This window comes from Bombyx mori, chromosome 20 (genome assembly GCF_030269925.1).
Source record: "Bombyx mori chromosome 20, ASM3026992v2".
Classification (NCBI taxonomy): Eukaryota; Metazoa; Arthropoda; class Insecta; order Lepidoptera; family Bombycidae; genus Bombyx; species Bombyx mori.
In genome coordinates this window covers 12,423,746-12,451,412 of record NC_085126.1, presented here as the reverse complement: position 1 = coordinate 12,451,412, position 27,667 = coordinate 12,423,746, and the positions used below count along the sequence as shown (strand labels likewise).

Genomic DNA, 27,667 nt, shown 5'->3' with positions numbered 1-27,667 from the left:
CAAGTAGGGAAGAGAACTGTCCAGAGAGTAATTTGTATGGTTAAAAATATCGGCGGTTGTAATATTGTTATTCAAGATGTTATTTTTTAGCGATTTAATTGAAATGATTTGTGTAGGAACAGGACAACCTGCTGTCCGCCGCAGACAGCCCGGCGCCGCCAGAGAGAGTCGCGCTCTTGTAGCGGGCGGAGTGACGTCACGGTGACGTCACGGCTGCGACGCGATGCTGTGCCAAACTAGGAGTCGACTGACTGAACGCCTCGACGCCTGTACAGTGTGATGTCTCGCGGGACATGGCGGCCGGTACCTTACCACTCTTCGATGTTTCGCTCCCCTAATGTACATTTTATGTGTTGCTCATGTAATTATGGTTTATTCGACACTCACAGCTTTAATAAAAGTTATGAAAAAAAAATTCTTATAATGCGAGAAGAAATACATCGTACATCGATATTTTATGAAAACCTGTTTCTTATGTAATTGAGATTGTCCGCGAGCTAGTTGAGGACGAATCTCTCTGTGGGTATTTATTGACCTTGAAATGTTTACTTACCATTGAAATAAGTTTAATTATTATTAAATGAATATGTAAATAATGACAGTCTTGCCTCTAGCGATACAAGCTTAGTTGTAGTTAAATGATGCGGAACCAACACGTAGATTAGTTAGTTAGTTGAGACGCTGTCGGACCTCACGGCACTGCGCGGCGGACACTTTGAGGCCACAAGGGAGCTCACGTGACCGGGTTGTGTTTTTATGATATTAATATGATTAATGAACACGTTTTGAGTAACGCGTATTCCATTTTTGGACCTTTTAATGTTTGTTAATGTGTTCATTTTGTTCGTATCAAATGTGTCAATGTTCATTTTATGAAGCGTATGTCTCCGTCGCACGACTAAACCTTTCAATAGAAACAATGAGGTGTTTCACATAATACTTGTGCATGTTTAATCTTAAGTACAAATAGGTAAATTTTTAAATAAATCTACTACATAACATCAAAATAAGTCTTTTATTTTGTAAACATTATCTAATTTAAGCAGACACAATGGGGTATGTGAAGTAACTCAGTTCATGTTAGTTGGATGCGCTCAGTAGAAGTCGTCTTCGTGAGCGGCGTCAGGTTGTTTGACTTGGTTCTTGATCTGGTCCTGCGCCAGGTAGAGCTGCGCCACCTGCGCCGCCGTGGTGGCCTGCTCCGCCGCCTTGTCCTCCCGCACCCGCACGAACCTGCCAGCGACGCGACTACTGCACGCACCCCACGCACGCACGCACCGTACGCACGCACGCACTGTACGCACGCACGCACCGTACGCACGCACGCACGCACCGTACGCACGCACGCACGCACGCACCGTACGCACGCACGCACGCACGCACCGTACGCACGCACGCACGCACCGTACGCACGCACGCACGCACCGTACGCACGCACGCACCGTACGCACGCACACACGCACCGTACGCACGCACACACGCACGCACGCACGCACGCACCGTACGCACGCACGCACCGTACGCACGCACGCACACACCATACGCACGCACGCACGCACCGTACGCACGCACGCACGCACGCACCGTACGCACGCACGCACGCACCGTATGCACGCACGCACGCACCGTACGCACGCACACACGCACGCACGCACGCACGCACGCACGCACGCACGCACCGTACGCACGCACGCACGCACGCACCGTACGCACGCACGCACCGTACGCACGCACGCACGCACGCACCGTACGCACGCACGCACCGTACGCACGCACGCACACACGCACGCACCGTACGCACCGTACGCACGCACGCACACACCATACGCACGCACGCACGCACCGTACGCACGCACGCACGCACACACGCACGCACCGTACGCACGCACGCACCGGATTTTATTTTGCTTGGTATGAATTCACATAGTGCTGCGTCCACTATCCGCGCCACCCACACTAGACGCACCGGCATTTATGAGCAAAAGCACAAAAGCAAAATAAAATCCGTAGCATACGGTGCGTCCAGCGCAGCCAATGGATGCGTATCTTAAGCGGTACCGTAAACATTAATAACGTGCTTACCTGGGGAAGCGGAGTGACACGCCCTTGTGCGGGTGCAGGCGCGCGATGGCGGCGCGGTGCGCGGGCGAGAGGGACAGGTCTGCGCAGCGCACCTCCACCACCACGGCGGCGCTGGTCCATACGTCGGCGGAGTGGGAGCTGTCGTAGCTGGACACAGAAATCCATCATGATCTGACCATCACCATCTGTTCTACTTCAGTTGTTACTTACTACTCGACTTCGTCATTAACAGGATTTGAACAAGTGCTCACAGCCACCCAAGTTTGCAATCTTGCGTAGGTCAGTGGTATGATGTAACCAGTTACACACAGAACTTTTTGTGAAACTATAATTTGCACTTGAACATACAATTTAACTGCATTCATTTATACAAAATCTCAAGTGAGACAAGAGCTTCTATCGTTAGATCATCGAATCTGTTTCAACAAGACATTTAGGGTACGTACTTGTAGTAGTTTCTCGGAGAATCAATAATGTGTTCCTTCAGCATGTCGGACAAGGCCTGCAGGTCCTCATCGGAGAAGCCGGTCCCCAGCTTGCACAGCGACTGGAACTGCTCGGACTCGGGGTCGTAGCACGCGACCAGGAACCCTCCGTAGACGCCGGCGCGCTTGCCCTTGCCGCGGTAGGCTCCGATAATGACAGCGTCCACCGTGTCTCCGACGCCTTCCAAGTAGTCTTTCTTCAACTAAAATTATTCAATTGTATGGATCAGATAACGAGCGCGGGCTCTCGCAACTTGCGACCCTCGTTACATTAAAACATTTATTAATTCACATCCGTGGAACACCAATGAGTTTAAATTGCTAAACGTATTCATGTAATTCTAAAATTTTTTTAAAGCAATTTTGTACTATTTACGATTTCCAATGGGGTTCAATCATCGTGCACCAGCGTACAAGATATGGCAGTCGCTTGTGCATTTTGGCCCCAAGCGACATCACACACAGTCAAATAATATTTGGTAGACGACATACTCGTGGGAGGTCGATAGGGGGTGGTTTAGCCCGGCGGGTGGATAAGCCTTCTATTAAATAATTCGTTTTTGAAGTGAAAACTTCTTTAGAATCGTTGTGATTTCAAACCGGATGCAACGGAAAAAACGACAGGTAAGAGACACAAATACAAAAATGTGTAGGATGAAGCCAGCAAAGAATGAGACAGAAATATACATACTATTTAATACAGCGCCATCTGTGAGATTTTTTAATACTAACGTGTGTATGAAAGCTCTTGTAGTCAATTTTAATTTAGGATTATACGTTAAATTAAAATATCAATTCACAGAGGGCGCTACCTTACAATTATTTACTAATGACAAAATGTTACATATACTTAAGACGTTTAGGATAATTGTATTTTAATTTTGGAAGGTTTCACTTCTACCACGTGTGAATTGCACACATGTATTTTTTTTTAAATAAATATTACAATGAGTTCTGGCCTTTTTTATTGCCTTTGTAGGCAAGCGAGCATACGGCCCACCTGATGGTGAGTGGTTACTGTCGCCCATGGACTTCAGCAATACCAGGGGCAGAGTCAAGCTGTTGCTTTATTTAGCTAATAATATAATATTTTATGAATTACTTATTATACCTTTAGCCAATTGTGTGACCTCCTAGCTATATCATATTTCGAATTGTCACCAGTGAGCATCTTCACCATGAGTCCCTCGCAGCTTTCTTTCACAGCTTCTTCAAGGAACAGCTGCACTTCCTCGATAGTGCTGCAGTCTTTGGACGTGGCGAACTGCCATGTACCTGCAAGAGTATATATAGTTCAATGAGCCGCTGCGTGGAGCCGGGCTCGTCGGCGCGGTGTCGGGGCGGAGGGCGCAGTCACCGGGCTGGGTGCGGAAGTGTTCCCGCAGCAGCTTGCGGCGGTGCGCCAGCGTGCTGCCCACCAGCGGGGCGCCGTTGAGGTACAGCAGGTCGAACACGAACACGCAGACCGGCACGCGCACGTCCTCCGCACTCGCGCACGCACGCTTGCGGCTCGACAGCACCTGCAGACCCACCACGCGATTGTAGTAATTCCTCCAGCGACTGGATCATGTCTACGAGCGGGGCATCCACCGACCTGGAAGGGCAGCAGCTTGCCGTTGGCGGCGTCGAAGGCGACGGCCTCGCAGTCCAGCACGCAGCTGGACACGCCCTCCTTGAGCAGCGTGGGCAGGCGACTCAGCACGTCCGGGTACTTGCTGCACAACGACATTCAACACCTTTAAGAAGAACTTCATTGCACTCGAGCACCTGATTTACGTTAATAAACGCGTTGTATATATTTACGCGGTATTATTTTCTTGGTTCCTGCTGAATATGGCAGCGTTGGCGAAGTCCGGCTTGTCGTCGGGCGCGGCGGGCACGTGGATCTGGGCACGCTCGCCGTCGTACTTGTACTCGCAGGTGAACTCTTCATTCTCAAACCTGCAACAGGCGGTCGTCACACGGGGTCCTACAGGGAGGGGGAGGGGGTGGAGGCGGCGCGGCGGTACCTGGCGAGCACGTCGCGCACGGCGCGGGTGGGGTGCGCGAGCATGGGGCGCAGCGGCACGCCGACGCGCATGCTGCAGCGGGAGGCCAGCGCCGCCACGCCGCCGCGCAGCAGCTCGTGCAGCAGCTCGGCCCAGTCGGGACACTCGCAGTACGTGCGCCGCACCACCGCCACGTGCTGCTCCACCAGCGCCTGCAACACCCACGCTGCTGTACCGACTACACCCGCCACCTTCCCGACAGTACTGCACCGCCGTATCACAATAACTGACTTGTATTTAATAAAATATATGCTAATATTCCGACAAACACATAAATTGTTTTTTCTTTTAATAACTGTGCGAAAGTGAAGTTTGCAGAGGGAAGGTCGCGCCGGTGGACAACCTTGAACTTGTCGGCGGACATGTGCTGCGCCGCGTCGAGCTGCAGGTTGGGTCCGGGCGGCGTGGTGGCGACGGCCAGCGCCAGCGCGTGCAGCACCGACTGCTCCGCCAGGCCGATGCGCAGCTTCCCCTCCAGGGACCTGGGGGCGACACACACAGACCTGCAACACTACCTGGGGGGGCGACTTTTTAAAACGCAAAAAGTCAAAGTTTTAGAATGGCCGAGTCAAAGTCCAGATTAGAATGACACAGAACATCAGCTGGACCGCAAAATAAGAATTAGCATTATTTGAACAGAAACGCTTTTTATGAACGCTTTCAATAAGGAGTGAGGTGAAATCCGATGAATCAAGTCCAAAGTTTTTGACTTAATGTCAAATATTTAGTATTAACTATTTGAGTTAATGTGGTTGACAAAATAATGTCGAGTGCTACCGCACACATCGGCGCGGAGACAAATCAGTTCAGTACATTTCCACAGACATTAACTGGACCCAGCCAGACAAGTTGGACAAAGTAGAGGATCCAGAGTGTAGAATGTTACCTTATTAGGAATCGTGCTTCACAATCTCTGCAGGCGACATACAAGGACTGGATTTTATTTATTTTCTTATTCACTGATGCTTGACCTGAAATCATTATAATTCAAGGATTAATTATCAACATTGGTAGAGCCCAGTGATGAGAAGGATTACAGCGGTTGTAAAGGAATTATTGCAGAACTTCTGAAAGCAGGTGGATAATTCGTCCATACGGGATTATTAGTGCCCTAAGTAGGGGTAGATGATAATATCCACTAAGTGCTCTATTGACCCATCTCACTTGTGAGTCATGTATGTGACTTATTGAATTTCTAAAAATGATGCAGTACTATTGACTGCAAACACATGGAGCGGCAGCTCTTGTAGGAACGTGGCCTACCTCATTGGTGAGCCTTGGTGGACTACAAGAAAGCCTTTGATTCAATTAAGACCTGGGCTGCATTATAATCTCTAAACAATAGTACCACACTGGCTAAGCACGCATCTTAAAAGATATGTTGAACCTTTGTCACACAAGTGGCCACTAGGTTAGTCTGATTACACAAGATCATCCTTCTGTAATGGGACGTGACATGATGTTATTTCTCCAACTCTTCTCTACTGTTCAAATACATCCCATGTCACGACTGATTGCAATAATTACGTTAGCGCTCTAGTAAGCGCGCAGTCAAAAAGGAATGTACGTATTCCTTTTGTAACAATTTCATTGAAAGTGCCCTAATACTGCAGTGTCCACACCCTACGTATAGGTAAATCCACCACCAGTTCCATTAGATCTTTCTGAGATTCTGGAAAGGACTAGGTGGTATCAAACGTGTACTAGGTGAGTGTATCTCGGAGGGTCAGTGTCAGGTACCAGTGCCCTATGTCTAGCAGGGGATGTTTAAAATTACATGATGGCAATATCACTGTTGTGTCTATTGACCCACATTGAGTGCACCGACAAGCAGTCTACTAAAAAAAGAAAGAAACATGCTTCCATTCACATGCAGTGTGTAGCAGAAAACTTACCAGTCATGTGAGCAATTTCTTTTAGTGCAGCAAAAACCTTTCTTATCTGAAGTTTAGGGGCCGCAAACATTGTCTTTTGTGCGGCTCGAGCCTGTTCTGCCACTCTTCCCATATCCCCACACTTCTGTACTGCAGACTTCACTTGTGCTAGGGTACGGCCTGTACACTGGCCTATGGCTTTCATTAGGTACGTTTCTGCTATGCCTGGAGATACCACATGGTTAATTAGAACCTAACAAAATCATCTGAATAGGACACTGAGAACAGTGTCCCATTTCTACTGCTGAAAAGCAATAAATTTAAATAACATTAAAAACAATCAATAACAATGTAACAATCTTATGTATGGTGTTGCGGGAATTGTTTTAATTTTGTAATGCTGATAAACGCTGTATGGGCTGGTATCACGATCCTGCTTAGTTGTGCGGTGAAGCAATTTAGACTTCGATGATGCTATTATATATGTATCTTAAGATGGCCTATGATGTGATCATACCCGTTCCTGTGGACCGTAATGGTAAAAAGTCGACGTCGCCCTAAACACGTTATTACGGATCCTCCCGATCCATTAAGGGTAATTTTAGATCTCAAGCACCGGTCACCGTCCTCGCCGAACCCGTTGTTTGCGACGAAGGGCTCGATGAGTAAATTAACCTATAGACACAGCCTACTGAGTTTCTCGCTGGATCTCCTCAGTGGGTCGCGTTTCCGATCCAGTGATAGATTTTGCAAAGCACTGCTCTTGCTAGGGTCAGTGTTAGCAACACTCCCGGTTTGAGCCCCATGGGCTCACCTACAAGTTCGGTGAATCTAGAATAATACCTCGAGGTTACTAGAACAAGTATGGAAAAAAAAGTGATGTAATGGACGAGTAGTATACATGTTGTGTGTAAAAGTTTCTTTAACTATATAAGACAAGATCTCTTTGGTGTTCATTTGCTTTTCTTCATAAATTTAGGATCAGACTCAAAGTAAGCTCCTGACAAATTTCTTGTCTTTATATAAATAAAATTTAGTTATTTCTGAACTCACCAAGCTCCAAACTGTGGTATGCTGGTGCTAGTTGATTTAAGCACAAGTAAATACAAGGCAACAAGTCTTCTGAAGTCAACACCATTACAGACCTATAAAAATTACTTAATATTTCTATTATCTTCAGTCGAGCTGATGTTCCTTCTATAAGATCCAAAGTCTTAGCTAATGCAAGATACGGCACTGGGTCGCCTTTAGACCAGCAAGCATCTTTTATAGGGTGGTATTTTGATTTTGATGGATTGTATGCATTTTCTGGAAGAAAAAATTATAGTTATATATGTTGGCACCAGGACAAAGAAGGACAAATGGTTAAACTACTTTAATGTCAAGTTTATGTTTAGACCATTAGTAGGTGATACGTCAAATGCAAAACGCAAGATACCTACAATGAATTTTTAGTAACATTTCCAAGCATTACTTGTATGGGTCTTAGGTTTAGTATATGTGATGGTGGGCATAAGAGTTAAGTGAGAACCACATACGAGATTGGACTTCTTGAACATTATAAAATAGATGTAAGTGGCTACCGGTAAGCTGCTATATTTAACTGCTTTGCCATGTGTGATCCTGATGATGAGGCTGATTACACACAGCTACACCTTTTAAAATAAACCAAGGCATTGTCACTAGAGATGAAACGGATACTGGTTTAGCCGGATACCGAATATTTGGCAAGCTGCGAGGCCGGAGCGCCGGATATTCGGCCCTTTCGGAGATATTCGTGCACGTTCGGGTGTTGTCGCACGTGAACGGAGATCGCGACGACTCGGTACGACGACGATTAGGTATTCATTCACCACAATTTGCAACTTGTTAATTTTGAGTATTAAACAAACTATTTAATCAAACAATCACATTAGACGCGCGATTATAAAAATAAAAATTGTCCATAACCTATTGTGGTATTATTTGCCTTTTGTATAACCATGAGATTTTTTAAATTTTACTATCCGAAATCAGGCCAGATACTGATTTACTATCCGGTATCCGGCCGGATAGTGAAAATTTGGCCGGATAGACCATATATCGGATAGTTACCGGATATCCATTTCATCTCTAATTGTCACTCCATCCTATTGGTAAAATTCCAAAACATTTTCTAAGATTCATATCACAAAAAATAATTAAGATTAAGCATTTCAGGGCATATACAGTTAAAATCTGTTATAACGACATCGAAGGGACTGCTCATATTCAGTCGTAAAAACCGATAGTCGTAACAACCGGTGATGCTTAATGTGTATCGTGCAAGTACAAACAAATCGATAGGGAATTATTGGAAAAACATATTTACATAATACGCGATTTTTCTTCAATATTAATTTGTTTTCTTGTTCTTTGCGAGATTTTGAAAGTTTCACGAATAACTCCACAAAGTTTTGGTGCGTCTTGTGTATAGATAAGTAACAAACTAACTGAAGAGATATGAAGAATTGGGCTTTGACTACCGCATGCACGTGTTTTGTTTCTAAGAATTAGAAAAGACCCTGCACTAAACTAAATCCTATTGTTTTCTTTCCTGATTTTAAAAGCCATTGAAGACAAATGTGGATACCTATTCAAATTGTTTACAATACAGCTTAGCCAGTCGTTCTAACAGATCTAATTCTCCGAAATATTAGTTAAATGTGGTCGTTTTATGAGGTTTGTCGTTATTACCAATGTCGTAGAAAGCAATATTTTTAATAAGGCGGTCATATAGCATTCAGCCGGGACCTTTGTTCTTGGTTATTATAACCGGCATGTTGTATTAAACGATGTCGCAGTAAACGGTTTTGACTGTATTTACATTATTGGAAAGGTGTATTAGGGAAATTATAGAAATGAGCAGTTTTTCTTAATTGCTATAATATGCAATACTAGTCCACATGAATGCAAATGCTTACTTTCACTCATGGACACTAACAATGCTAGAGACACAGTCAGCTAAGCTATTGTCTACCAAGTAGATTGGTTCCCTTTCTTTGGTCTGTGTACATTACTGTTATTGCAATCATTAACTTGTGAAAAATACATACCTGCTACTTTCTGTATTTCTTCACTCTCATTTTCAATATTATCAATATGCTCGGTATTTTTCACAATATTGTCTTTTTCCTTTGATCCAACAATCTTCAATTTTAAGCTGTTTTCTTTTACCTCATCACGAGACAAACTCTTTGCACCCTTTTTAGGTGATGGGCTTTTGATTTCTTTTTTTATTTTAGCTTTTTTATTTTTTGGTGAGTCATAAGTTTTGTTTACGCTCTTGTTTAAAGTTATAGAGTCATCATTGTCTGAAAGGTCTTCCTTTTTCACTTTAACTGGAGATTCTGATTCACTACTAGAGCTTATCACACGTTGTCGTTTAGCTTTATTTTTCGGTTTCAAAGAATCTTGGGAGTCACCGTCATTATCTATGCTGTTGGATTGTTGTCTTTCAGAAGGCTGTGGGTGTGTTGGTATCAATATTTTCAAAATGTTCGTATTACAGATTTTAATTAATTTTCTATTGAAATACTTTTAAACATTTTTTTCTTCGTTTTGAATGGGAGTATTCTTAGTATATACAAAGATAAACTTACATTTTTAGATTATGATTATCGCAATCTGGGAGTTCATCGGAATTAAATAGACACTAATAACTTTATGTATTTTTTTTTATTGCCTTTGTTGGCAGACGAGCGTACGGCCCACGTCATGGTAAGTGGTTACCGTCACCCATGGACTTCAGCAATGCCAGGAGCAGAGCCAAGCCGCTGCCTACTGCCAAAATGGTATTGGTTGTCTTTGAAGGCGCCGGTGAATTTAATGAAATCTAAACGATACATACCTTGTCTTTTTCGTCGGATATGGGTGATGTGTCCCCATTTACATGGCTTACTTTGGATCCACCATTACTTTTTATTTCCATAGGTGTAAATGGAGTTTTCTTGAAGAATGACGTGATACTCCTTTGAGCCATGTTGTGACTGGTTTCCTGGTAAATTTTATTGTTATAGCAGATTGTACGGTTACTTGTAATCTGTTTATATAACAAACAATAGCTAATTTTTACTAATCTATTTACGAATAAAGATTTAGTCAAATTCATTTACAAATCACGGTAATCACAGTATGAACCCGGTCACTTGACGACACCATACAGCTAGTTATTGTTTACTGGTTCCAGAAAAAATTGATTCCAATCACTATAATATTATGTTCTGGTTTTCAAAAAAACCTGATTTTACATGTTAACCCATAGATTATATACTTAATATATTTGTTTTAACCTACAGGAATATTTCAAAATTTTAACTTGCTGGATGTCGTATTGACAGTCATTAATTTGGCGCGGGAAACTTTATGCTTTTTAGCTTGGTCAGTTAAGCCAAGGTATCTTTTATCATTATCTTCACATTTGCGCCTGAACTATTTATTTCTGTCCTATATTTTATTTATTCCACTCATAACATAATTTAATATTTTTCTTATGATTTTCTCATTAATCGTGCATTTTCAAACGGTAATTTATTTTATTTTATTTCTTTCTTTTCAACGTTCTGGGAATCAACTGTGTATCCAGAATATCCTCATTAAACTACATCAAAATTAATCCCTAACAAATGAAGGTTATGAAATGTTTACGAGGCCCCGATTTTACCTTTGTCTAAAATATAGTTTAAACAATTAAAATTCTATATTTTAGAATATTTTCGTGCTTACAGAAGTTTAATTGACAATTTTAAAAGGAGTTGTGTTGACTAATGTCTGGAACTTATTTTGCTTAGATGGCGCCCTCTAGCAGTTAATGTGTCAAATATACGCGTGTCGTCCATGTTCCGAATGTGGTGTGACTTATTTTTGTTTTGTGTAAATTATCCTAGCAATATTATAAATGCGAAAAGCCACAGTATGTTTTATCGAATATAGTGTAATCTTGCTCCGGCTGAATGGATCCCGCCGTCGCGTGGTATCAGCCCGAGCAGGAAGGACCCGCGAAGCGCCTGTGGCTTCGTATTTGGGATACTCAAAGTGAATTAGACAAAATGAACTTGAAAAACATAGAAAACGCAAACCCTAATGTGAACAAAGCACAGGACTTTATACCAATAAATGACGTGAATGGTGAAAATAGGAATAATAATTATTTTAATCCCGCGCGGAGGAAAGTTAACGACAATCGAGCCTCAACTTTTAACCTGAATAAAAATCACGATGCTCTCATAGGAGAATACGGAGGCTGTCCGTGGCGAATACCTAATTATGCGTACAAGCCGGGAGTGTTGGGGTAAGTAATATTTTTAACTTGGGTCGAGGCAACGTGAACGAGTTTGACGTGTTGGTTAGGTCTTGGCAGTGCGGCGCGCTCGTGTCACACGGCGTAAGCATGAGGTGTTTTGCTTTATCTCAGCTCCGTACCTACCTACGTAATGTACGTAATGTGCGTATGTCGGCCACAGTCATGTGCATTCCGCGCCCTCGCATTCCGTCGTATAGTAATTCTGCGCTTAGCCAGCACTATTATCGAATTCGCTATGAATGGATGCAGCTATTTCTGTCTCTGTAGACATGTAGTAATCGCACCTGAAGGTCGGAATGTGTTTATAACTGTCAAATGTTGCGTGGAATAATGAGTACCTACTACGATCATTACATAGGTACTCTATTTGCAAAAGGTAGCTTATAAACAGCTGACGTGATATTTTTGGTGTGAAAATAAAGTGTGCTTCCTTTTTATACTTGGTTTTTTTTTTTAAATTATTTTGTAATTTTAACTTTGAACTAAAAAATTTGAGTTTTTGTAGGTAGGTACTAAAAAAATGAGTCTTCTAATAAATGAAGTTCAATTCTGAAAATATTAAACAAGTTAATCATCAAATTACATTAATATTTTATATTATAGAATCATTCCCTAAATCTGCTATTTAGGTTAATTTGTGACTGTGGTTGGTATTTTTGTTATTTTGTAGTTATATTTCATGAATTATATAATTATAATTACTTTCACAGTTAAATCTCATGTTTAGTATTTTCATTTTATTTTTACAGACATTTAAAAAATACCTTAGCAGTCAAGCATGACTGAAGTGTTATTAGTCAACATTTGAATATAGATACCATTTACCATAATGTTTAACTTTGATAAAACAAAATGTTTCTTGACATTAATACAGAAATAACTAACAATAATAAATGTAAGACGAAACTGTAGGAGTAACTTTATTGTTATTAAGGTAAAGTACTGTGAGCAACTTCTCTATGATTGTCTGTGCGAACTAATATGTCGCGAGTACTTAGTTGCACTGTCAAGGTAGAATTTTAATTTAAAATTATAAAATATATAGGCTAAACTGTTTCTGATTATGCATGTTGTATGACTTGCAAAGTTTGAAAAAAAAGTTGTCTTAAATTTTTATCTTGTAATCTAGAGAGCAAGTACTAAAAACCAAGAGTCTAAATTATAGCATTTGAGAAGAAAGTCTAATTAAACCTCCCTTATTTCTGATTCTGACACGGCGTTGTACGGTACAACGTCTTAATCTACACAACTTTGTCTTTACATAATATCTTGCAATAGGGGATTGGAGTGGATTCATAATTATTTTTTGTAAGTAGTATTTTTTGCAAGTACTGCACCTACCTTATCGCCCAAAAATAAGTATTAAAGACAGGTATTACCTGGATGTGTAAATAAGTTCACAACCTACCTAATACTAAGGGTTCACCCGGGTCCATTGACATCATTCTATGAATAGTGTATGAAAAAACTGATCAAATTTATTTGTATTTAGATTTTTTTGTCTATGTGCACCTGTCATTTTTGTGCACACTGTGACATTGTCAAAATAAAGGTGATGGAGCAAAATTTTTTCGTTATTTATTAAAATTTATTTTAATTAAAAAAAAAATTAATTAAATTTATTAAAAAAAAAAATTGTGCCACCCATCCCGAGACATGATCTGCTACCAAATTAATTATGAAAATTTTATTTTTTGTATGTTTTATTACACAATGTTGTTATTTCTTAATTGTGGAAGTCATTCGTAGAACAATTACGCCATCTATTATCATTCTGAGAATATTGTTTTGGAACCTTTGCACGATTTCAATGTTTCATTAAGCTATGGTACCTCACAGGTCTATCCTGTAAACTTTCTCATTATATTATATGAATAATTCACAGTCCACCTGTTACAATTTATAAATGTCACAATGCTAAGTGCTCCCTTAGTGCTCCACACGTTTTTGTACCACTGTTTCTACCACCCTCGTCCAGTTCATTTTTTAAATAAGACCCTTATTTTATGCAAAAACAATCACATGTAATATTTAATTTACAATTTTTTTTGTTTTTAAACAAATGCATTTTCTTGTAAATGAAAGATAAATTTAAAATTTAGTCACCAGGGTGTGATTTTTTTGATAACAATTTCCCATGTGCGTCCTGGCTTTACTTTGTTAAAGATAATAAATAAATAAGTAAATAATGTGTCGGTTGCACAATATCTGTAGTAACTTGTGGTCCAATGACCTTTGGTGATTCACTATGATGTATTCTATCCGGAATATCTATTTCGTGACATCGCGCCATTCATCTAATCGCATCTTGACTTTCACTTTCAATAATTCTCATTCATCTCTTTGTTAGTATAATTTCATCGTCACTACTTCAAGTGTCAGAATTTTATTAAACATTCTCTTTCACAATATCTTTTAATGCTTGTCAAATCAAACAAGTCTTCACGATCACTCTACTCTCATCATAATCTTAAACTTAATTATGTTAAAAACATTTGTCTCCAGACGGAAAAAGTAATAAACGACTCAATGGGGGCCAAAGAAGCACTAAAGGCTAATATCACTACTTAAAACATACCCACTCCAAACCAGATCACACCTTCACTACATAAATATGCAGAATGGTGGTTCCTACTCCCTGGGTATTTACCTAAGTACCAAAAGGGCCATTGCCCAGGGCGGCTATCTGGTGTGGTGGCGCATGCCGCACCACCTCGCACTTACTTTTGTAGTAACTGTATTATATAAATATAAAATATAATTTAAAAAATCTAGTTAATTAACAAAACTTGTTTGGTTGTAAGATTTATAGAAATGTTTTTCCGTTAATTTATAAGGCAGTAATCCTTGTAGACAAGGTTGCTTAATGCTAAAATATGCCACTGTTTGTGCCTGTGAGAGTTCATAACATGCCCTATCAAGAGTACCTAAGTAATTAAGTAAATTAGCACACAAATAAATCTATACTAATATTATAAAGCTGAAGAGTTTGTTTGTTTGAACGCACTAATCTCAGGAACTACTGGACCGATTTGAAAAATTATTTCTGTGTTAGATTGCCCATTTATTGAGGAAGGCTATAGGCTGTATAACATCACGGTAAAACCAATACAAGTGGAGCACCAATAAATAATGTTTCAAAATGGGGTTTAAATAGTTCCTTAACATTCTATAATTCGAAAATATTTTCACTTTCTACAAAATCAGTAAAAATAGAAGTCCAACAGTACGAACTACCTATTTTGGAGGATGCTTAACGACAAAGGGAAGATCTTCCACCGAGCGGGTGATGCTGCTCGGTAGAACAACGGTCCGAATTTTGTTGTTCGGAACTTGTATATAATAATATGCAAACTTATCTTGAAAATGTCGTAAGTGAGATTCAGGCATCTGTCAATTATCTTGCGTTGTATGATGGCTACCCGCCACACCTATTACTATTTTCATAGCTTAAGATTACTCTATATGAGCAGACTAGCTTTCGACCCAAGTTGTTAAAGAGGAACCATTACCACAATGTGAATGCCACTACCACCCATCTATCAGATATCAGGTCTACCTTTAATGCAACGTCATAGAATGATCAAAATTTTCCAACCGTTGGCGCGACCTTGTCTTTAAGAAGAAAATCAGTTATTTTTTAATGTGGGCTTCTGCTACAAGTTCAACTTGAAAACTGATTTCGGTTGTTGACACCGACCGGGGCGGCGCGGCGCATAGCGCGCTGCGTGCTGGCGTCAGGCCAGAGCACACTCGATCAGAATAAACGAGTAATTAGTCTAGTGTTACCATTACTGATATGTTACTACTCAGTGCTTTGAAGGCGACTCGTGCTACGTATTGTTATTGTCGGGAAGGTAACAACTTTTCAAATTATACTTGTTAATAAACAAAATCAAATTGGCAAATGATGATGTGATAAATCAATAGAATATATTAATATAACTGTTTTACCTAGTCTTCTAATATATCTGAGGTAGAGAACTGTTCACATCCTGACTGCACCTCACCTTGAGACAGCAGGTCGATTATATCGTAAACTGGACCGCACGACTGCTTTGCAGCCGTAATGTGCGTTGTAGATGCGTGTTTTTTTTTTCTACCTATGCTGATAGCCTTGAGAGGCTATATCAGCATCTCCTTGACGTGTAGGTGAGCTCACGGGGTTCAAACCGGGTGTGTTGCTAACACTGGTCCTAGCAAGAGCAATGCTTCGCAGAATCTACCACTGGAAACGCAACCCACTGAGAAGATCTGGCGAGAAATTCAGTGGGCTGTGTGTGTCTATGGGTTAATTCGCTCGTCGAGCCCTTCGTCGCAAGCGACGGGTTCGACGGAGACGGTGACCGGTGCTTGTGGTACCTAAAAGCGCCGTTAATGGATCGGGAGGATCCGTAATGACGTGTTTTGGGCGACGTCGACTGTTTACCATTCGGTCTACCGGGTCGGGTATGTAATTCCCAGCGGCCACGTGGATGCGTGGGTTAGTTGCATTCGCATTATAACAGAAAGAAAGCCGTGAGCGGCTTTGCACACCCGCAGACGTACTCTCGGCAGTGCTCTCGGTAAAGTAAAGCACCTAGTCGATAACTGTGATGGGCCTTTTGAACTTTTTTGTGCAGTTTATAAAGCTTACGTTGTTTTTATTACAAATAATGTTCTAAAAGTCGATTGAGTGTTTCGGATTGGTCGTGGAACTAAGGATTCTTTATCATGATTAAACAATGTTAATCATATCGTTATTACGTCGCACAGTATACCGCAGTAGTCAAGAGCGAAATTACCAAAAATAGATGTGTGTAAACAGATAACATAACACTAAATGTATTATAGATTTAAAAAAGTATGCAGTGACATACTTTGAACACTTATGATCTAATCCTACTTTGTTGTTTGTTGTACATATTTTTGGTATCTTTATCACCATATAATTTCTTACGTATCAAGTACTTCACACCATTTTTTAATTATCAATTGCTTGCGTATATATACAAAGTAATTTGTATGCCGATTCCCATATTGAAAATTTCAATTGCGTTGATACAACTGTTGTGCTATTCATTAAATGAACGGTTGCTTCACGGCAGAAATAGGAGAGATGGCGGTGTCTATCTAGGAGTGCGGCCCTAGAGTATTTACGGTAGCTACGGCTTTACAGATACGTAATAAAATGGGTTGTTTATGGTTGGTTAGTTACGTTAGTAACGGAAGGCGATATTCGAGCTATGCTGGCGTCCTTGTCAGCTTCAGTCGCTAACCCTCGGTCTACACGCGCGGAATGATAACGAAAGTTGTTTACCGATCTTACCTTGTCTACATAGTTCATTCTTGTGCTTTAGTTTTGACTTAAGGAATGTTGTATTTTTTTGTGTAGTCTGCTTATGAAATATGAAAGCAAGTTGCGTATATTTTAGAAGGAAAACAACCGCCGGTCGCCGGTCAATTATTCAACTTTACTTTCTTTTGAGCGTGTTGCAAACACAGGCAAATGACGAGATGAGATCGACTCTAGAATACGACTTGAGGTAATCTTGGCTGTGGAGCCCGATGGAGCAGCAGGTTCCAAATGGTACGACAAGGTGTGCTTCGGATCCGGATCTGCCGTCGGTCGCGATTCAGCGAAGCGCTGCTCTTGTGAGGGCTAGTGTTAGCAATTCTCTCATGTGGAGCCCGTGAGCTCACCTACCGGCCCACGTGAAGTTGGAGTAGCCCCTTAGGCTACCAACAATTGGGTAGGAAGAAAAAGATATATAAATTATAGAACGCGTAATGTCGTTAGAAAAACTTTTCTAAACAGGAACTCTTTCAGTGCGCCTTTAGGTTATCTAATTACCTTCTTCTGTGGCTGTCAGCTTTTTTTTTTTTTTTTTTTTTTATTGCTTAGATGGGTGGACGAGCTCACAGCCCACCTGGTGTTAAGTGGTTACTGGAGCCCATAGACATCTACAACTTAAATGCGCCACCCACCTTGAGATATAAGTTCTAAGGTCTCAGTATAGTTACAACGGCTACCCCACCCTTCAAACCGAAACGCATTACTGCTTCACGGCAGAAATAGGCAGGGCGGTGGTACCTACCCGTGCAGACTCACAATAGGTCCTACCACCAGTGATTACGCAAATTAAAATTTTGCGGGTTTTGTTTTTTATTACACGATGTTATTCCTTCACCGTGGAAGTCAATCGTGAACATTTGTTAAGTACGTATTTCATTCGAAAAATTGGTACCTGCCTGCGGGATTCGAACACCGGTGCATCGCTCAACACGAATGCACCGAACGTGTTATCCGTTAGGCCACGACGACTTCAGCTCTTGATTTATAGATATAAGTAGCGTCTGCTACGAACAAGGTTTTCGGAGAGTAATCAGCAGAGGGCAGCGGCTTAGCGTGCGCGTGGCGTTGCCGGCGTCCATGAGTGACGATATGACGATGAAGTAGAAACATCCTTCATACAATTACCTATAATTCATATTTATTTTTTCGTGTTAATATAATGAATAATTTCTCAATCTAAGTGTACTGTTTTTTTTTGTGAAGCATAATAATAATTATTGTACGTATCACTAAATACTACTACATAGTATAAAACAGTCGCTTTCTCTGTCCCTATATCTGTCTGTCCCTATGTATGCTTAAATCCTTAAAACTACGCAATGGATTTTGATGCGGTTTTTTTTAATAGATAGAGTGGTTGAAAAGGATTGTTTATATGTATAATAACATCCATCAAATAGTGGAGAAATCAATAATAAATTACAGTTTCCGAAGCGAAGCCGCTTCCGGGGCAGCCGCTGTAACTATATTTGAGACCTTAGAACTTATATCTCAAGGTGGGTGGCGCATTTACGTTGTAGATGTCTATGGACTCCAGTAACCACTTAACACCAGGTGGCAGTAAGCACTTAACACCAGGTGGGCTGTGAGCTCGTCCACCCAGCTAAGCAATAAAAAAAAAAAAGCGAAGCGAGGGCGGGTCGCTAATGTTACATATAGAGTGAATTGTCAGTTCACGTGTAAGCTTGTGTAAACCGTACCCAAAACGGTCACATGAGCAATTAACGAACTACCTCTGCTGTATTTTTCCTTTAATAGTATTGTAATTGCAGCGGTATGCACAGTCTTCATAATTACAAATCACGTAACCTATATCAGTTTGGGCTCGACATCCGTGGGAGGTGAAGATAAAAAAATCGGATTAGTGTAAGCACATACGTATATGGTGACCGAGCCCACGTATAGCTAGTTATTCGTTGATCGTGGAACTGGTTTGCATAAGTACGCATTTCCTTACGAAATTGATACCTGTCGCCTGCGTGCTTGGGAGGCTAGCGCAGTAGCACCACGCGTATCTTAGGTGCGTCTTATTCTTTAAGCCATGACGACTTCTGTCTTATATTATGAAGTCTTCAATAGAATATTTGTCTATTAAAAAGATACTCTTAAACTCAATGTGTTAGTGATTTGAGAGTGCCAAATGCCACTGATAACACACACTGGTTTATGTGTATTTATTTTCTTGCTGTACGTCATCGTCGTCACAATGACGTCATTTGAGATACGAATATTTAGGAGACCACGCTGTTGTACCGGTAAATATGTTTAAGCCGCGTTGAACTGTAAATAACAAAAGATAATTTCAACTTTAAAACCGTCGGACACAATATTTGATTGAACTCTAAAAGCGAAAAGAAAAATAGATGAGCGTTAACCTGATTAAAGAAATAGGCTTCCGAAACTCGATTCGGATGACGATAAAAGCCGTTGGAAATTTGACAAGCGTACTTCAGCAGTCAGTCGCGCAATGTTGAGCTCAATGGCGTTAGTATTAAAAGCTAGCTTAGTGGCAAGAGTAGTCAGGCGCGGAAACAAGGTCGAAATATCGCGTTTGTCTGGTCTAGACTTCGAACGTAGTGTAGCGAGATTGTAAACACTCAATTAATAGGAAACGAATTTTTTTTTTGGAATGCTGAAATTACATGAAAGATTTTCTTCAAATTGTCGTTAGCGATATTCCGGTGTTTTAGCAGCTGGGTTCTGTTAGCAAATTGTTAATGATGATGATAATTGAAACTTCAAGCTGTTTGTCGGTTGCACTTTAGAAATTTTCGGCTCTGTTCCACTAATCAGCACTATTTCTATTAATTTATTTATAATTCTGATGGCATTCATTTATTACGAAAACCAATAGCTAACACCACGTGTACAGATTAATGCAAATATTATAAATAAGAATAAGAGAGTGTTACGGTTTCACGGCTCAACTATTCAACCGATGATCGTGAAAAGTGGCATACACGTTGTCAGAGCCAAGGACATCGAATACCTTTCATCCAGCAGATACTACTCCTCAGACTTTTTCCTATTATACATTAAAGCCGCAGGCACACAATTAAGACCTTAATTTATATTTTTATAGCCTGTACCGTGTAACATCATAATATCATAACTAGAGGCGCCCTGCAGATTCACCCGCGCTAAGTTCCTTGAATGTTATTTAAAAATAATGAAACATGTTGCATCTTACTACAATACAGAGATACTTGTATCATTATCAATAGAGTAGCAGTCCAACTGTAGATCGGCCGTCGCTTGCAACGAAGGGCTCGGCGAGTAAATTAACCCACAGACACAGCCCACTGAGTTTCTCGCCGGATCTTCTCAGTGAGTCGCGTTTCCGATCCGGTGGTAAATTATGCGAAGCACTGCTCTTGCTAGGGTTCGTGTTAGCGACGTCGTCAGGTTTGAGCCCCGTGAATCCTGCTAACCTCTGAAAGAGCTGAAATAGCCTCCTAAGGCTATCAGCTTAGGTAGGAAAAAAAAAGTAGATTGGTTGATTTGATACGTTGTGGCGGTAGCCATCATAGAAATTTCATCTGTTTTTACTGAACGTTTTTTTCGGGCTACGATTTTCGGTTACGGCTCTATGGTTCTGTATCATTCATTTACGTCGTACCAAGGAGCGTTGTTTGCTAAGAGATGTCTCGCACTCCCACTAGATGCGTTTGTGTCAATATTACGATTTATGAGGTCGCTGTTAGGTTATACGCTGTCTAGTCATTTGAATACGCATTACAGCGTGAGGTCAGGCCCCTTCGATCGTATTTCATCCTTTGATTCGAAGATTCGTACGATATTATAAATAATAATAAGCCCATTTTATTTCCAAACAAAGAAAAAAAAAACATTTTATCAAATAAAAAATTACAAAATTATATATAACTTGTGTTATTGGAACCCCATTCGGGTATAGGCCTCCTCCAGCTTACTCCACTCTTCCCTATCCTTTGCTTTGTTTCTCCATTCTTTTCCTGTTGCTGCTATTTTTACGCAACGACGCAACGACGCATATTAATAATTTTGTTTAGAATATTACCTGTTCTCATTTTATATTTATTATAATTTAATCTTTAATGTCGGAAACGGAAAGCGATATAGCTGAAATATTTTTCTCAGCAAGTAGTAATGATGCAAGTTTTACCAGTGTTCCTTCTTTGGCTGAGACACTAATGTCGCAGTTTTCTGATGGTTCCCGGAACTTTAATGTTGTTCACATTAATGCTCAGAGCGTACCAGCACATTTTCCTGATATGCTGGCAAGTTTTAGCTGTGAGAACATCCACGCCATTCTTATTTCCGAATCATGGCTTAAGCCTTGTCTCCCTTCATGTTCGTATGCTTTACCTGGCTTCCGTCTTATTCGCAACGATCGCATAAGTGGTGGTGGGGGTGGTGTAGCCATATATCTCCGTACACACATTGAGTATACAATAATTAGTCTGTCTGCACAGCCTCCTCCACCTAATGCCGGTGAGCATCTTTTTCTGGAAGTGGAGCTAAACCACCGTAAAGTTCTCTTGGGTGTCTACTACTCACCCTCGTCACATTTAGATTTTTTCTCATCCTTTGAAGGCATCCTCGAAACTTTAGTTCCTTCTTACAACCATTGCATAATAATGGGTGATTTTAACACATGTCTTCTTAAAAGTAATAGTCGTTCTTCTTCTTTTCTATCTGTTACCGAATCTTGTAATTTATCTATTCTCCCCTTAAATGCTACACACACTTTCCCCAACTGTACCCCGTCACTTCTTGACCTAATTTTGATTAGCTCTCGAGATCACGTCGCTAAACACGGACAGTGCTCAGCCGATGCGTTTTCTTACCACGATTTACTTTTCCTTTCTTATAAGATTCGCCCCCCCAAGGCCAAATCTAGAATCCTCTTGCAACGCAATTTTGGTGGTATAGACCTGGATAACCTTCGTGAAGATGCTAGTGGTATTGACTGGGACCCCTTATTTGCATGTGACGACTGTGACGAAAAGGTTAAGCTCCTTACAACACTTTTAACAGAACTATACGATAAACATGCACCGATCCGTCCGGTAAGGCTTAAGCATTTACCCTCGCCTTGGCTTACGGAGGAACTCAAAATATTATTATCTAAAAAAGCAGCATCCAAGGCAAGGTTCAAGAGAATACCTACAGTTGAGAATCGTAATAATTACATGCGGATTCGAAATCGCTGCAACAGGATGTGTAGGGATGCTCAACGCCAACATATTCATACTTCTGTAGAAAATGGAGATCCGGTGAAGGTCTGGAAATTTCTTAGAACTTTGGGGATTGGAAAGACACGTCATGTGATACCCCCTTCTGACGTGAATTTAAATGCATTAAATTTACATTTTTCAACTTCGTCCAATTTTGATGTGACAGTTAAATCAAATACAATGAACTCTCTTTCAAATCTCCCGACCCCGGATTTTTCACCGTTTATTTTCAATCACTTAACGGCTTGTGGTGTTAAGAAGAGCATCTTATCTATTACTTCTAATGCAGTCGGTGCTGACAATTTGAGCCGAAATATGATCCTACCAATCCTTGATGAAATCCTTCCTGTAATTACGCATATCATGAATTACTCTTTGAGTAATGGTACCTTTCCCTTTGCCTGGAAGGACGCGCAAATTACACCTCTGCCTAAAAAGCCTAATCCCAAATCATTTTCCGAGTATCGTCCTATATCCATCTTATCTTTCCTATCCAAGGTTTTAGAACGGCTTATTCATGCACAGCTGAGTGAATTCCTTTATGAAAATAATCTCTTAAATCCCTTCCAATCTGGTTTCCGTCCTGGTCACAGTACTACGACTGCATTGGTAAATATCACGGATGATATTAGGCTCGGCATGGAGAGGGGAATGTTGACGGTGCTTGCATTGCTTGACTTTAGTAATGCTTTCAACACCGTTGATATTGACATTCTCCTTGCTACACTTGGCTCTCTTAACACATCTCCATCCGTAGTTGATTGGTTTCGTAGTTACCTGTCTGGTCGCCGGCAGCGTGTTCGCATCGAAGATAATTTTTCTTCGTGGTGTGACACATTCGTGGGTGTTCCGCAGGGTGGCGTTTTATCTCCATTGCTCTTCGCGATATATATTAATTCTGTCTCCAACCATCTCATTTCCTCCTACCACTTGTATGCAGACGATCTCCAGCTTTATACGCAAGCCCCGGTGGAAGAATTGCCTCTTGCTTGCACCAAAGTAAATAATGACTTACTTAGTATAACAAATTGGAGTAAATCTTATGGGCTGCAAATAAATCCGACAAAAACTCAGGTCATTATTGTCGGTGCACCTAGAAGGCTTGCGACAGTTGATTGGACGCGAATTCCCCCAATTTCAATTGATGGAGTTCAAATACCAGTTAGTGATAAGGTGAGAAACTTGGGTATCTTTGTAGATAGGCATATGTCATGGGATGCACAAATTAAAGAAACTTGTCGAAAGATTTATGCGGCTGCAGGATCCTTAAGACGTCTGCGAAATTTTCTCCCAACTGCCACCAAGACTGCGCTTGCACAATCTCTTCTTCTCCCCATCCTTGATTATGCTGATGTTAGCTATCTCGATCTCACTGAAGCACAATTAAATAAACTAGAGCGTCTTCAAAATTTCTGTTTAAGATTTATATTTGGCTTACGAAAATATGATCACGTCTCAGAATTTCGCGCTAAGCTCAAGTGGCTGCCAATTCGCCTTCGTCGGAATGCTCATATTCTTTCTTTGCTCTATACTGTTCTATTTAATCCTTCTTCTCCTTCTTATCTCAAAAGACGCTTTGAGTTTATCCGTGATACACATACCATATCCCTGAGATCAACGGACAACATGCAATTAATGATGCCAGTGCATTCGACAAGGTTCTACGATCATTCCTTTACTGTTCAAGCTATTCGTTTGTGGAATGCTCTCCCGGTACGTATACGACATGCTGAAACATTAAAGTCGTTCAAACGCCTCATTAAGGAACATTTTTTAAATACTAGTCAACCGATTTAATATGTGATAGGGTAAATTTCTGAAATTGGTATCTACTTAAATTGTATATGTTTCAAAGGTATTTTAAGTATCTTTTATATGTAAATTGCTTATTCTTATTTATATGTAAAGAAGCAAAATTTAAACTTAATTTATTTATTTTTTATTTCTAATAATTATTATTATATTATAATACTTTGTATTAATTTTATGTATATTTACAGAGATATGTATGTGTATATGTATGTGTACATATATGTATATGTATTTCACTGGAATGGTACACCGCGCGTAGTTCGTTTCCAAATGATTCTTGTCCACCTGATGGTTGTCTGGAAGAGATCGCTTTTAGCGATAAGACCGCCAATTGTACTTTTTGTTTTTAATGTATCGCACTGTTCATTTGTTTTTTTTGGTGTACAATAAAGAATACTCTCTCTCTCTCTCTCTCTCTCTATTATTTCGCCGATCCATCTGCTTCTTGGTCGTCCTCTTCTTCTTTTGCCCACCGGTCCTTCCCAGTACGATATTAAGTATCAGTTATTTGACCACATAGTTTGCTTGTAATCAGAGAAATATAATCAGTCATATAAAAGAGTCATCATGATTAGACATCGGCTGCTAACATAAATACGTATTTGGACATAAATAGGACATGAGACGTGGCACGGGTTCAAGTGCGTTTGCGGCTCAACAGCATCAAAGGCGTTTCTCCGTCGGTACTCTTAAAGTTTTTTCCTGCCTATTTCAGCCGTGAAGCAGTAACGCGTTTCGGTTTGAAGGGTGGGGCAACCGTTGTAACTATAATTGAGACCCTTAGAACTTATATCTCAAGATGGGTGGCGCATTTACGTTGTAGATGTCTATGGGCTCCAGTTACCACTTAACACCAGGTGGGCTGTGAGCTCGTCCATTCATCTAAGCAATAAAAAATAAAAAAAAAATAAAAAAAAAGTTCTCGGCAAAAGAGTCCTAATGTTTTTGTGGCATTGCTAACCTTTCTATGTTCATTAATTCCCACTTACCACTAGGGCTCAGCTGTGTGTCATAACATTACAAAGGATATGAGCCAGACAAACGTTTGAGAACAAACTCTTTCCAATTGTTCCTGTTGTTTATTCGCTAATGACCCGACGTGTCGCCTCACCTTCACATTCACGTGCAGCCAGTTGACCGACAGTGTTTAGTGTGACCTTAACACGCAGACCTTTCACGTGAACTGTACGGACAGACGTTATTCATTGATGTAAAACCGATATGAGAGAGATATCATTCACATACTTGCGTTGTTAATTGATTTTGATGGAAATGTATCTTGATGGAAAAGATAAAGAAAAGCTGTTTTTTTTATTGCTTAGGTGGTTGGACAAGTTCACGGCCTATCTGGCGTTTAGCTGTTTAACGGAGCCCATAGACATCTACAACGTAAATTCCGTCACCTACTTTGAGGTAATAGTCTCATGGTCTCAGTATAGTTACAACCAGGGACGTCTTAAACCAGGGCGGGGCCCTTGGGCACACAAGAATTTGAGGCCTTTTTGGAAAGTAAAAAAAGCGAATTATAATAACATTTTTTTATTAAGTATGAGTATAAGTATTCTAGGTAATCACATACAGTATGATATCATATGTCATTAATGATATTAGAATGCTGTTGGTTTTTTGGTTACGATTCCGATAACGGATTTCTGTTGAGCAAAATCTTCTATTATAGGCATAGTATATGCCTTATAAATACCTTCTGATTACTGATTTGTGAAAAAAGTGTAATGTGCCCGACAAAAATGTTTTGAGAATAAACGTGTGAGAGAAACTGTCGGTCTTTCGGGGCCCTCTGAGAATGGTGGCCCTGGGCACGGGCCTCGTGTGCCCTTATGGTAAAGACGGTATTGGTTACAACGGCTGTCCCACCCTTCAAATCCAAAACGCGTTACTGCTTCACGGCAGAAATAGGCAGGATGGTGATACCTACCCGTGCGGACTCACAAGACGTCTTACCACCAGTGCAAATGACTTTAATAGAAGTACTAATACGCAGCCGAACCTCCGCCCCCAGTAGATATCACTTTGAAATAAGCTAGCGCTGTCCAATCTAGGAATTTCGTTTCGCCATCCCGCCGCACGAGAGGTCGCTTGTCGGCCATAGGATCGCCGGGCCTACCAGTCGGCGGATGGCCAAATTAAATCACCTTTCAGCCAGCGTTCTAGATTATTCTAATGCTATTACTGTGACCAGAACAAAAGCCCTAAGTTGTGCTGTAAATAAAATCCGAAAACGATTTCGGTCACGCAAGCACGTCAATCTACATTACGTAAACATTGGTAAGATCACATCTCGCGATAACCGGTCTTGTGACTGGAATGCGGCTGCTTATACACCACATGGGGTCAGCTGTTGCACCGTTCGGATTAGCGTCTGGTCTTGCAGATCAAACCTGATGTTGTTGACAGTGTTCATCCCACCACCAGTAATTACACTAATTATATATAGCTCCAGACTCAGCCGAACTGTGGGCTTGTTAAAACTAATGTCTATGGGCTCCGGTAACTACTTAACACCACGTGGGCTGTGAGTCCACCCATCTAGGCAATAAAACAAAGTAATTATCGTAATTAATTATAAAACGTGTGTCTGCCGCATTTGAAGACGCTGAGTGCACTGAGCGTCTTATCCATTCGGAAGATTTCAAGATCAAAAGCTTGAATGGCTATAACACTCCAGATCAGTCCGAGTTGGAAGTGTCCAATTTGTAAAGTTAACGACTTGCGACTAATAATAAGTCGAGTGTTGGATGGTCTCCCGTACGACGCGAACTGTGCTCATAAGTACTCACGGTTGACAGTCTGCGCTGTTCTCTTTAAACTATTTGCTCGGTTACACAGCTTAACTTATAAGAAAATAGACTGTGAGTTCTCAGGTCCACCACAATTTCAATGTCCCTTTCTGATTGCAGGCTCCACGAAGAGATCGATCACTTCTACATGTACATGTCGCCGACGGAGACGGAGCACCTGGTCCGCTCGACCGTGGTGAACAGAATCCGCGCCGCCATCCTGTCGCTCTGGCCCCAGGCCCGGGTCGAGGTGTTCGGTTCATTCCGTACTGGACTGTACCTGCCGACCAGCGATATAGACCTAGTCGTTATTGGTGAGTGTCACGGAACGTAGCTTTTGAGATTTTAGTCTGGCAACACGGTCTTAAGAAAAAGTAGACTTGTCAAAAATATGTGAAACTAGCCGGTTGTAGATTTTTAGTTCTACTTAAGTTAATATTGTAAATGTGCCAAATGCACGGTCGTACGGAAGAAAATTTCGTATTAATCGATAACAAGTATTTTCCCTCAAGATCCGTCACAGTGAGTTTATAAATTTTATGAACTTCTTAGATTCTGAATTCAAGAAACCTTATTCTTTGCACTAAAGCTGACCGGTGCGCGTACAAGTTAAGGGTTCGGCGAATGTTGTTGGAAAAGTTAGCGGAATCGTCATGAACTTATTAAGATGAAGTTATTTGTTAAGGAAATTTAT

The 27,667-nt window shown here is 40.9% G+C and overlaps 4 protein-coding genes across 11 annotated transcripts in view; 3 read left to right on the top strand and 1 right to left on the bottom strand.

The window, feature by feature from the left end:
- The window catches only part of LOC101739226 (low-density lipoprotein receptor-related protein 1), a 69,881-nt gene extending 68,874 nt beyond the window's left edge, over positions 1–1,007 (top strand). For all 3 annotated transcript variants that reach the window (XM_062674460.1, XM_062674458.1, XM_062674457.1), the window contains one exon: positions 117–1,007. In XM_062674460.1, the coding sequence (XP_062530444.1) occupies positions 117–182 (66 nt within the window). In that variant the 3' untranslated portion in view covers positions 183–1,007. The remainder of the gene's footprint in view (positions 1–116) is intronic.
- LOC101739080 (DNA ligase 1) lies at positions 997–10,920 on the bottom strand. 5 transcript variants are annotated; one of them, XM_038018022.2, is made up of 15 exons: positions 10,804–10,920; positions 10,358–10,504; positions 9,564–9,972; positions 7,543–7,797; positions 6,511–6,714; positions 5,502–5,586; positions 4,959–5,097; positions 4,577–4,767; positions 4,371–4,508; positions 4,162–4,282; positions 3,925–4,087; positions 3,679–3,842; positions 2,529–2,770; positions 2,083–2,229; positions 997–1,233 (listed from the first exon to the last, which is right to left on the bottom strand). In XM_038018022.2, the coding sequence occupies exons 2-15, from the start codon at positions 10,487–10,489 to the stop codon at positions 1,095–1,097; spliced, it is 2,529 nt and encodes an 842-aa protein (XP_037873950.1). In that variant the 5' UTR covers positions 10,490–10,504; positions 10,804–10,920; the 3' UTR covers positions 997–1,094. The 5 variants fall into 5 exon arrangements, with proteins under 5 accessions (XP_037873950.1, XP_037873949.1, XP_037873947.1 ...); XM_038018021.2 differs by having other exon boundaries at positions 10,623–10,860; XM_038018019.2 differs by having other exon boundaries at positions 10,358–10,549; positions 10,639–10,860.
- A 126-nt stretch (positions 10,921–11,046) lies between these two features.
- LOC101738940 (non-canonical poly(A) RNA polymerase protein Trf4-1) overlaps positions 11,047–27,667 on the top strand; it is a 37,803-nt gene continuing 21,182 nt past the window's right edge. For both annotated transcript variants that reach the window (XM_038018024.2, XM_038018023.2), the window contains exons 1-2: positions 11,047–11,797; positions 27,094–27,287. In XM_038018024.2, the coding sequence (XP_037873952.1) occupies positions 11,460–11,797; positions 27,094–27,287 (532 nt within the window). In that variant the 5' untranslated portion in view covers positions 11,047–11,459. The remainder of the gene's footprint in view (positions 11,798–27,093; positions 27,288–27,667) is intronic.
- LOC134200804 (uncharacterized) lies at positions 21,199–24,581 on the top strand. Its single transcript, XM_062674462.1, has 2 exons — positions 21,199–22,135; positions 23,304–24,581. The coding sequence occupies exons 1-2, from the start codon at positions 21,221–21,223 to the stop codon at positions 23,364–23,366; spliced, it is 978 nt and encodes a 325-aa protein (XP_062530446.1). The 5' UTR covers positions 21,199–21,220; the 3' UTR covers positions 23,367–24,581.